This window comes from Ricinus communis, chromosome 5 (assembly GCF_019578655.1).
Source record: "Ricinus communis isolate WT05 ecotype wild-type chromosome 5, ASM1957865v1, whole genome shotgun sequence".
In the NCBI taxonomy this organism is placed as follows: Eukaryota; Viridiplantae; Streptophyta; class Magnoliopsida; order Malpighiales; family Euphorbiaceae; genus Ricinus; species Ricinus communis.
Window position 1 is genome coordinate 10847069 of NC_063260.1, and position 12324 is coordinate 10859392.

Consider the following 12324-nt stretch of genomic DNA (forward strand, 5'->3'; position numbering starts at 1 on the left):
TTATTTTTCTTGACATTTGGAAAAAGAGAGAAGACCCGCAATTTATAGCATTGGGACTACTTCTTCTTTTTCTTAGCTTTTCAATGTAGGATAAAGGAGCCAAAAATAACAAATCTCCACCTTGGCGACTTCCTAAGCCCAATCAAACATTCTATATTTTCTCTCATCACAAATTTAGCAATGCCTCCAAATGCGCTTGAATCGCCCATCTTCAAATTTTCAAAACATTTACCAAGTTCAAACAATGTTGGAACTTGACACCAGTTACTACTTTCATAATCATATTTGCAGAATTTTAAGCAGTTGGGATCTTCTGAAGAAGTATCTCACCTTCTTCAAGAATTTCTCTCACGTAGTGATAACGAACATCGATATGCTTTGTCCTTGAATGATAGACTTGGTTTTTAGCTAAACAGATAGTACTCTGACTATCACAATGCACTTTGACGTACTTCTCATCAATTTTCAAGTCTTTCACCAACCTCTGAAGCCAAATTGCCTCCTTTACAGCTTATGTAACTGCCATATACTCTGCCTTTGTTGTAGAAAAGCAACCGTTGACTGCAAAGTAGACTTCAAACTAACCGATGCTTTTGTAAGTGTAAACACATAACCAGTAGTTGACCGGCGTTTATCCAAATCACCTGTATAGTCAGAATCACAATATCCAACCACACTCAGACCAAACTTCTCATCCTGCTCAAACATTAATCCAACATCCATAGTATTCTGAATATACCTTAGGATCCATTTCACAGCTTACCAATGTCCTTTTCCAGGATCATGCATATACCTACTCACAACTCCGACTGCTTGTGAAATGTCAGGCCTTGTGCACACCATAGCATACATCAAGCTACCAATTGCATTTGCATATGGAACCTTCGATATATATTCTCGGTCTTTATCATTCTTTGGAGATTGAGAAGCACTGAGTTTAAAATGAGGAGCAAGTGGTGTACTGATAGGCTTTGTCATTTCATCAATTCCAAACTGTTTCAGTACCTTTCTCAGATATTCCTTCTGAATTAAACAAAGTCTCCCCAATTTTTTGTCGTTCCTTATCTCCGTACCAAGAATCTTTCTAGCTTTACCTAAAACCTTCATTTCAAACTCTTGATTTAGTTGAGCATTTAACTGTTCAATTTCTCCTCTATTCTTTGATGCAATAAGCATATCATCAATATAAAGGAGAAGATAGATAAAGGATCAATCTTGTAGCCTTTTCAAGAATGCACAATGATCATATTTGCTGCTTGTGTACCTTTGCCTCATCATAAACTTATCAAATCGTTTGTACCACTGCCTCGGTGACTGTTTCAAACTATACAATGATCTATTCAATTTGCACACCAAATTTTCTTTTCCGGCAACCCTAAATCCTTCAGGCTAATCCATGTAGATTTTCTCTTCCGGATTACCATGCAAGAATGCAGTTTTTACATCCATTTGAAATAGTTCCAAACTACCAAGACCAACAATATTCTAATGGATGAATGCTTCACCACTGGAGAAAAAACTTCATTGTAGTCAATTCCTTCCTTCTGAGCATAGTCCTTAGCTACCAATCTTGCCTTGTAGCGAACATCATTCTTGTTAGGAAATCCATCATTCTTTGCAAATACCCATTTGCAACTAATTTTCTTCTTTCCCTTAGACAAACTAGCTAGCTTCCATGTCTGGTTTTTCTCAAGGGATTGCATTTCTTCCTCTATAGCCATTTTCCACTTATCTGCCTCAGAGCTCTGTACAACTTCAATACAAGTGGCCGGAACATCAACATTTGAAAATATAAAGGTTACAAAATCTTTAAAATGAGCAGGTTTTCTAGTGTTCCTCTTTGGCTTACTTAATGCAATTGACTTATGTTGCCGTGGAGGTTCTTGTGCTTGAACCTCTACTTCATCACCCGATTCATCTTCTAACTCCCCTTCTTCTATAGGAGTAGATTTATCAGGCTGATCTACTGTTGGTTCAATACTTCTACTACCATCAAACTGCACCTGTTTGGGAGAATGCTCCACCTGCTATGAAGCTCCATTTGTCTCCTACTCTTCTACCTTTTTCATCATAATAGATTCTTCAAAGGTAACATCTCTGTTAATGATTATCTTTTTTGAATCTGGGCACCATAGGCGATATCCTTTTATACATGATGATATCCTCATGAAAATTACTTTTTTTGCCCTCGGATCCAACTTTGATTCCTTAACATGATAATATGCAGTGGAACCAAAAATATGTAAGGAATTATAATTTGTAGCAGGTTTTCCATACTATACCTCTAAAGGTGTTTTACCGTTGATAGCAGTTGATGATAAACGATTAATAAGATGACACACGTATGTTCTACCTCGATACAGGCCATGACCCGAAGATTGGACAACATGCACCGAACTTTCTCAAGTAGAATCTGGTTCATCCTTTCTGCCACCTCATTCTGTTGTGGTGTATTTCTGACAGTGAAGTGTCTCATAATATCTTCATCTTGGCAGACTTTCATAAAAGGATCACTTATATACTCTCCTCCATTATCTGTTCGGAGACATATGATCTTTTTGCCCGTCTGGATTTCTACTATCTTTTTCCAGGTGATAAAAACTCTTAACACTTCATCCTTTGTCTTCATAGTGTACACCCACACTCTTCGAAAAAAAATCATCAAGGAAGGAAACATAATAATGTTTGCCTCCTATTGAAGCTGTCTTAGAGGGTCCCCATACATCTGAGTGAACATAATCCATAATACCCTTAGTATCATGGATTACAATACCAAACTTCACTCTTGTTTGTTTTTCCTTGACACAATGTTCACAGAAATTCAATTTGCAGACTTTCACTCCCTCCAATAATTCTTGATTTGCCAACAGTTTCAAGGATTTTTCGCATGCATGTCCCAAATGCATATGCCACAAACTGGTTGCTTATAGTTCCTGATTATAACTAGAAACTACTGTTGTTGTACCAATAATTGCATTACCAAGATAGTAATATAAGTTATTGCTTTGCTGAACATCTTTCATCACAAGTGCCCTAGAGATAACCTTCAAATTTTCATTTGTAGTGACAATAGTGAAGCCCTTTCTTGCCAGAACTCCCAAAGAAATAAGGTTTCTTGTCAAACTCGGCACATATCTGACATCAGTCAGAATTCTAATTGATCCATCATGATTCTTCAACCGAACTGAACCAATTCCAGCAGTTTTGCAAGTGTTGTCATTTGTTGTGTAGACAACTCCACCTTATGTTTTTTTGAAATCAGAAACCAATCCCGGTTGGAACACATATAGTGGCTACAGCCTGAATCAAGAATCCAAGCTCCCAAATTGCTAATTGATGGCATCATTACTAATGAAAAATTAGAATCACATTTAGCAACATTTGTATCTGCAACAGCTTCCCTTTGGCTTTTTCTTTTAGCTTCGAATAGTCTTTCTTCCAGTGCCCCTTTTCCCGACAAAAGGCACATTGGTCTTTGCCAACTCTGGACTTCGATTTTCCCTTCTTTCATTTATTTCTTTTCTCCGAACGGCCTCTCACTACCAAAGCTTCTGCTGCACCACTAGAGCTACCATTTTTATCTTTTCTTTGTAATTCATAACTGTATAAAGCAGCACAAACCTCACTGAGAGACACCTCAGCCTTCCCATAGAGTAAAGTAGTCTCAAGAAATTCAAATTCTTCTCGAAGAGATCCCAACAACATTAAGGTCAAATCTTCATCTTCAAATGTCACATTTAAATACATCAAGTCAGCAACAAGCTGATTGAAGTTTGTTATGTGATTATTCATTGTGGTACCAGGAACATATGTGAATCTGAACAATCTTTTCTTCATATGGAGTTTATTTTGACCGCTCTTTTTCAGAAATTTTTCCTCCAATGCTTTCCACAATTTACTAGCAGAAGTTTCTTTACAGAATGCATATTTCTGCTCTCTGGACAAGCACGATCAAATTGTACCATATGTCAATTGATTAATTATTTTCCACTCCTTCTCCTCCACACAGTCTGGTTTCTCATCTTCAATGGCAACATCTAAACCTTGTTGGAATAAGGCATCTAGAACTTCACTTTGCCACATACCAAAATGACTAGTACCATCAAATATCTCCACCACAATTCTGGAACTCGTCACTGCAATTTCTCACTGAAATTGATGAATTTGGTGCTACTATTATGGTTGGTGTAGAGGTATCTTCACCGTCAGCTATTTCTGCTTCGATCTACATTTAATAGCTTTTAAATATAATGCGAAATGAACCAGATTTTTTTGATGTGGAAGATCAATTTAAACTGCAACCACTCAGCAACCTGATTCTGATATCAAATGTTGTGAAAATCAGGTTAGTTTCCACTGATAAATAAGCTATTAAATAAACAATAAAAAAAGAAACACCAGAACTTTAATGAAGTTCGGCAAAAATTATGCTTACTTCCTCGGGCACTACCAAAATAATATTTCTTAATTCAATAGAATCACAAAAAAATATTAATAAGAAAAGAAATACAATTTAGCTTTGGGACTACTTCTTTCTTTTTAGCTTTTGAATGTGGGATAAAGAAACCAAAAATAATATGTTGCAATACTCAAATGTGACTATTGAACTTGTATTGATAAGATTTAAACATTTCAAGACAATAAAATAAGCTTATCAGAATATGAAAAGTGAGCGACTCAGGACCCAAAAAAAAAAAAAAAAAGAGAGAGAGAGAGAGAGATAAAAGGACTAACGACCAATTAACAACTACAATATGATAAATTGAAGTCACCTCTCTCACTCATCAGACTTGATGCCAACAAAAATTAGGTGAGTAAAACGTTAAGAGAACCTTAGATATTGGTAAGATCATGTTGGATCATGGTTTTAGAAACCTTTATTTATATATATAAAATTTGAAATGGAAAAAGGGCCCCAAATATCTTGATTCTTGCCTGCTATTTATATATTGATGATTCTAAAGGATCTCTTTCTTCTTTTTTTTTTTTTTTTTTCTTTTTTACACTTTTTACAGTTGTAACCAACAATCAGGGGCTCTGACCTTTTTGCTTTGTTTAGAAGACAGTGGCAATCCACAGAAGCCATATGCCTAAAAATTAAGGACGGCCACTTTCTCTTATATCAGTATACTGAGGGGGTAACCTTCTCAAATTAATTTTCTTTTACCACAAAACCATGGTTGCGTTGCGCCATTACTTTTATCCAAAAAAAATGTATCTATTTTTATTTTCTTGGGTTAGTTTTGGTTTCACAATCTCCTTCAACACCTCCGGCTATAGCTGATTAGAATAAGATATATCTTTGATTCTTGAATCAATATTAATGCTTCATCTTCTTTTAAACTGCTATTATATGTCCTTTATATGTTAGAATATAAAAATCTAAAAATGGAGGTTAAAGGGTTACAGTCATTTTCTAATGGTAGGTCCCGTGGCACAAGTTGTTAGGCACGGGGGAGGTTTTCTGTTTTTAACATATTTCAATCCTTTCTATTTTTTATTTTTTTTTGGTTAAGGCTATAAAATATAAATAGAAACTTCACCTTCTCTTTCTATTCTTTTAGTTTATAAATCAAATTACAAACTTAAATCGCAGTTGAAAGATGTCTGGCAATGACTACTTCAATCATAGATGAGTATTTGGCTATTCCATTTTTCTCTTGAAAAACTTATTGTATATATATTAGCATTCATGCATTAAACCGGTTAACAAATGATTGAAACATATTTATTAATTTAAAAAATTTAATTTTATCAAATATAAAATATTCATATATATATATATATATATTATTTTTATATTTATATTTATTACAGCGTATATATATTTGGTATAGATAATAATTTTCTATTTATTTTAGCTAAATCTTTGCAATACACTTGGATTCCAATTCGTTTTCTTCTTTATATATTATTTTCCCCAACAAGTGATTGATCACGTTGAAGAGAACAATTATCAATTTAATTTACATATAAATGATTTGAAAACTATGTGAATTATACACATCTCTAGCGTTTTTTAGATAAGGTTATGGACCATTTTCGATGCTGATGTGGTCAACTATAAACAGTCCCCAACCATACATACTAGACTTTTAAGCTGCTAGCTATTCAAACATTTATTTTTTAAAAAAATTTCTATAAAAGAAATGGCTTTAATCAATTCAAAAAATGGAAATTATAACAATTCAAAAGGTCCAAACTATACATTTCTTAGAAACTTCTTTTCCTTTAATTTAAATGATTCCTGGCGTTCACATTACCTTTACATAAGTCCATATGTACATTTTGCTGATGCTCCTTACATTTTATATTTATATTTTGTATATTTGAATATTTACGTCTATTTCTAAAGTATATTGACACTCACTGTGATTGCAAATCATATATGTTATACACAGATCAAGGAAAAATATAAAATAGCTAAAATTAAATTCAAATAAAATTTGTTAAGAAAGAAAAAGGAAAAAGAAAAGGAAGCAACAATCATTTATGCATAGGCCAAGAAGAAACTCCCCTTTCCTTACGTAAATTCTCATCAAAGCAACAACCACTCTCTCTGCCCAGAAAACCTTCTCTTTTCCCTCTCTCTCTAAAGCTCCAAAAACATTGCTAAAGTGCCAAACGACCACTTCTACACACACTCATATATTCCCTTATTAAGAAACCTCTCTCCGAAGAGTTCAGAATTCAAGAAAACATGTCTGTAACCATCTCTACGACAGCAGCTTCCCTTTCTTTTCTTCTTCTCACAATATTATCCTTCCTTACAACACCAGCATCTTCCTCACTCCAGTCCTTCATTTTCGGAGGATGTTCACAGCTCAAATACACCTCCGGTTCTCCATACGAGTCAAACGTTAACTCGCTACTCACTTCTTTAGTCAACTCAGCAACCTTAACTAACTACAACAACTTCACTATCCAAAGTCCTTCGTCTTCCCAAGACACCCTTTACGGCCTCTTTCAATGCCGGGGAGACCTCTCCAATGGTGACTGTGCTCGTTGTGTCGCCGCTGCAGTGAGTCAACTCGGTACTCTTTGCCTTGACTCGTGCGGTGGCGCGTTGCAGCTTGATGGGTGTTTTGTTAAGTACGATAATATGAGTTTCTTAGGCGTTGAAGACAAGACTGTTGTGTTAAAGAAATGTGGGCCGTCGATTGGGTATGACTCTAATGCGTTGACTAGGCGTGACGCAATTCTGGGTTACTTAGGAGCTAGTGATGGGTCCTATAAGCCGTATAGAGTTGCTGGGTCCGGTGATGTTTATGGCGTGGCGCAGTGCGTACAGGATTTGAGTGCGAGTGAGTGCCAGGATTGCTTATCCGACGCTGTTGAACGGCTTAAAACGGACTGTGGGCCAGCTGCTTCTGGTGATATGTACTTGGCTAAATGCTACGTGCGATTCTCTGAGCGTGGAGCTCACTCACACGGTGGAAATGGTAAGCGGTTTCGCCACCCTGATGGGTGGTGGTTTCCAATTTTTGGTTTTTGGTACTTGAGCATGATTTTGTTTAAATTAGTGGGAATTTAGTGAGAAAGGTGATCTTGATTAAATCTTGAACTTTACCTTCAAACACCCTGTCAAAATGTAAACAATCTAGGTGTGTGTTTTAATTTTGCATGGTGATCAGTTGGGTAAGTTCAAATTATTAATCAAGAACCCCTTTTTCCCTCTAAGTTTTTCCAATTTTCTCCTCTAAATTATTTTATTTCACTTTCTTGTGTGTCTGTATTAGGGAGTGGACCGAGAGACAAAAAATCAGCGTCTGTGTGTCATCTATATATTAATGCATATATATCAAGATGAATCTTATAGTATATGATTAATTAAGGAGAGAGTTTGGAGCAATTTTTCCTGAAGTTCCATGTCTTCTTGAAGTGGTTTGCTTTTTCTTGAAGGTTAATTGGTTAATTACTTAAATGCTTGAAACCTTTAGGTGTTTAATTAAAAGTTGATCATGGGCTTGATATCAAATTCATGTGTTTAAATTGAATATTCTTGTGCGATGACATTGTATATGTTTATTTACAAAGATGGATGAAGATAGACAAGGGATATACGATTAATTGTATATTTATCCCATTTGAGAACATGTAATTGAACTTTCATTGTAAAATATCTTGCACTTTCTTATACATGCAAATAAAGCTTTGTGTAAAGCACCCAATCACCATGGCATTTATAATACAAACAGGCCCCACATTGGGTTAATGCCTACATGCATTAGCATTCAAATAAGAATCCAATGCAAATGCGAGTAATTATGGCCACTAATCATAGTTTTAATTGTTCCAAGTGTTTGAAACTCTATATATAAAAGAATAGCATCAGTACTCTAATGATGTTAAAGTTTTTGCCAATTGATTATTGTAAATGCTCTAGGAAGCCCATATATTCTTTGGTTATTTGATTGGAAAACTAACTTACATATGCAACCAAAGACATTCTTCCTGATTGCTCATGATAGCAAGAAAGTTCACATACAATTAAGTTGTCTATAGCAAGTAATAATGTTAATGCACAACTCTAAAACCAAGAAATGATCATTATTAACTTATGATTGTTAATTCTTCCTTGGAAATTGATGGCAGCTAATTGCTTTTATTTTGTTTTCTTTATTTGGTGTAGATGACCACAATGATGATGAGATTGAGAAGACACTAGCAATATTAATTGGGCTAATTGCTGGGGTTGCATTACTCATTGTCTTCCTTTCTTTCTTGAGAAAAGTGTGTGAAAAAGGAAAAGGTAATGCCATTTCATTCCTGTTGATCTTTTTCCTTTCCTTTGCTTCTTTGGTTCCCTATCCCTTATGTTCTTTTGACAACTTGAACATTGTCAAAGCCTTTTCTTTTCTGTAACATTGTCCAATCTCATATATATTTTGTGCTTTCTATCACAATATGCAGGTGGTAAATAATATAAACTTTAAGGCCATATCAGGAATTCCATATCCACTCTCTCTATATGCTCTGGTAATTTGCTTCACTTTTGTTATGTGGTCTCAACTTTTTCTCTCTTTCTTGAAGTTTCTTTCATATCTCCCTCTAAAAAGAATAACTGAAAGGGTAGATATAGAAAGATGTTTATTTGAAACAGGTTATCTTGAAACAAGTGAAAAAGGAAGTTGCAATAAGGTGAAAAAGGGTCCAAAGATTCCACATTCCTACACCCACTAAAGTCTTATAACACAATATTAATCTTTGTTGTTTCTAATTATTTGTATAAAATAGTGAACACTTTTGTGAAAGTGCTATTTTGTGATGCTTAGTTAGTGACATTTTGCTGGGTGTTAGTAGAACACTAAAGTTTGATTTTCCTGTAACTGTTAGGTTATACCTCAGTACTTATTAAATTTCCTGTCAAATTCCTTGTTCAATTTACTCTACCTGTCTCTAATCTCTCTGTGGAATCAACTTTATTTTTGCTGTCATATGTGATGAGTTTTGAGTACAGAACTTTTGTGGTTGATGTGCAGTTATATTGGGGAATGAGAATATCTGATTGATTTTTAAGAACCTGACTCAATCTAAATAATAAAGGGTATACACTAATGTGATTAAGGAAAAGAAATGTATAATGCTGAATCGAAAGTTTTGGAGGTATAGTAAAGTTAAAATGTTTCACTATTTTTGACATTATATTCAACTTTCCAAAAGGAAATAAAAAGTTAATGGTGTGATTAGATTTGCCAACTCATGTTTGACTGAGTTGTCCAGAGACCAAGAGCATAATTGAATTCTTAAGGAATATCTGCTGAAGCTGATTAATCGATAAACCCATTAAGACAGTATATTGTTTGTACTTTTAAGTAATTATTAACTTAAATTAAAAATCAATTTAGGGACAATCAGAATTAATGGATTAAGGATTCAATAATGAGGATCATGATGCTAGCTAGTGGGTGATATAACATTCATGAATTGATCACAGTTGCTTCACTCTCTCTCATCTATTATCCATTGCTTTTTAGGCACTTTAGCAATTGCTTTTAATTTGTAAGTTTTGTATATATGTGGGAATGTCTCAATCTAGTCATTGGCACCATTACTTTAATCCATCTTTCACAAGCATGGTTACAAAATTTACAAAGATTCTCATTCTCTTCAGCTGCAAATATGCATATTAGTATTTACAATTAAAAAGAAATGAAAAAGAATTGTTTAAAGTTATGGCAATAGTTAATCGATTTGCTGAAAACCCATAATTGATAACCCTAATAATATATTACTCGAGGCCCTATACATGATAAAGGGGGTGATGGGAAGAAAGAAAGTGGCAAGATGCATTACAATTAATTTGTGGGTGCAGATAAGAAAACTACAAAGCTTAAACAAATAAATTAGTGTTTGTTCCTAATTTAAATACTTTAAAAACCAAGATTTCCTATACAATATCAATATCTACTATTACCACTTAACTTTATGAAGGTTTCCTGAATTAGTGCCTCTTGAAGTTTGTTAGCAGAGAGAATGATATGTGAGATTGATTCTATTTTATCCTCAAACCCATGTTCTCCTTTGCAGATAGAATGTAAAGAATAATAATTTTTAAGAATTTTTTACTCTCTCTATATATATTTTTTTCTTTAGTCATATTCTCATAGACATACAGCTTCCGTTGATAACATATTCTTGCATTCATTTGTATTTGACATGTACCTCTAACTTGATTCAAGAATCATTGTTCTTTATTTGTGCTTTGTGATTATTCAAGGGCAAACCAGAGTGCCTTACCTTGTGATGTATATTCCATATATTAAGGCTATATTTTTGGTAGTTGGATGTTCTGAGTATAATATATTGAAAAACTGATGTTGTAAACAGTTTGCCCAAGGAGTAGGTAACGAGAATAAGATACTTCTATTCCCAGCGAGACGAGACGCTCAAATATTTTGACTCTACCTTCCTCAACTTTCATTTCTTTTTTTGTTCGATTTGTTCTGTTGTTTTTGGCATTTATGAAAATGAGACCCTTTGGAGAATATGAAGTATACTTTACAACTAGTAATAAGTTTGACATGTTCTAATTCCATCACTTCCGCCTCTTATTTTATAAGCAGAGAAGTTAGTATCAAAGTGTACTACAGTTCTTAATTTGGTGGATAATATCATCAATTATTGAATACAATACTACTGTGTGTCAATCATTGACATGAAACAAGTGCATCTTTTATCATTTTTCAAGTGGAGAAACACTGAACAGGAAGCAAGCAAATACTTTGATTTTCATAATATTTAAAACTGAAGCAAGTAAGTTAATTACCCAAGTGTCATCATCTACAATTGACTCGTTTTCTTATTATGTTAACTTCCTCAGGAGTAATTATAAAACTAGAAACGTATTTGTCCAAATGTAAAATACTGCTCTTAGACAAATGCCACACCTAAGCTAACGTCCGAAAGAATATACATGAAATATTCAAAGAAAAAATTGGTACTTGCAACCTCTCGCTCACATTGTTATATAAATCTCCAACTTTATACAATTTATATAATTATACATATGCTAATTCTAAGTATATATTAATTTCTCTTAAAATGTTATTTTATTTCTTTTCTTGGTCAAAATAGAGTGGTTTATAGATACTATTAAGAGTGGATATTTAATTAGTTACGTCTAATGTCGAATTAAACCAGGCCAAATAAATTATTTTTTTATATAAAACAAACAAAACTATGCTAAATTACAGAGCAAATCAAATTAACAATAAATTCAATCGAGATGAGTAAGATGTCACAAAGAATCAAATTATATAAATTAAAATTTATTCAATTACATCAAGTTTTTAAAACTTAAAATTGAATCAAATTAAAATATTTTAATTTTATATTAAAAAATAAATTGAACCGAACCGCATTATGAGTAATTGGGTTCAATATTTTAAGAATTTTACTCATATTAGACCCTGTATTAATGTGTTATATACTAAAAAGAAAATGACAAAGACAGAGAAGTTACTAGAATCCATTTGTAATACAGACTGTAGTGTGGAAGAAATGGACAATTGGCTTAAAAGCTTTTAGTTAATGAAGGGATGTCATGTGTATCAAAATGGGAACAAAGGAGAAGCTTATGTTAAAGTGGGCAGAATAATACAAGTCCCGAAGCTTCCAGTATATATATACTAGAGAGAGATAAGGCCAATCTGATACATATAGTGACGATCAAGAATCAAGATTTATTAGTTGGAACGAGGCAAAGTTGGTTATCGAAGTTCTTTTTATTTTTTCTTCTTCTCTTGTTGGTTATGGGATAGGGATAAGGAGGTGAATATTATTAGAGGAGAAGGGACATTTTATAATGGTACTGTCAATTTG

The 12324-nt window shown here is 33.7% G+C and overlaps 1 protein-coding gene across 2 annotated transcripts; it reads left to right on the forward strand.

Annotated features, from left to right (window-relative positions):
• Nucleotides 1-6446: 6446 nt before the first annotated feature.
• LOC8277333 (plasmodesmata-located protein 6) lies at nucleotides 6447-9437 on the forward strand. 2 transcript variants are annotated; one of them, XR_001535697.3, is made up of 4 exons: nucleotides 6447-7442; nucleotides 8633-8752; nucleotides 8914-8979; nucleotides 9104-9437. XR_001535697.3 is itself a non-coding variant. In XM_002525935.4 (3 exons), exons 1-3 carry the CDS (start codon nucleotides 6701-6703, stop codon nucleotides 8922-8924), a joined length of 873 nt encoding a protein of 290 aa, XP_002525981.1. In that variant the 5' UTR covers nucleotides 6450-6700; the 3' UTR covers nucleotides 8925-9437. The 2 variants fall into 2 exon arrangements, 1 of the variants encoding a protein (XP_002525981.1); XM_002525935.4 differs by having other exon boundaries at nucleotides 6450-7442; nucleotides 8914-9437.
• The last annotated feature ends 2887 nt before the right edge of the window (nucleotides 9438-12324 follow it).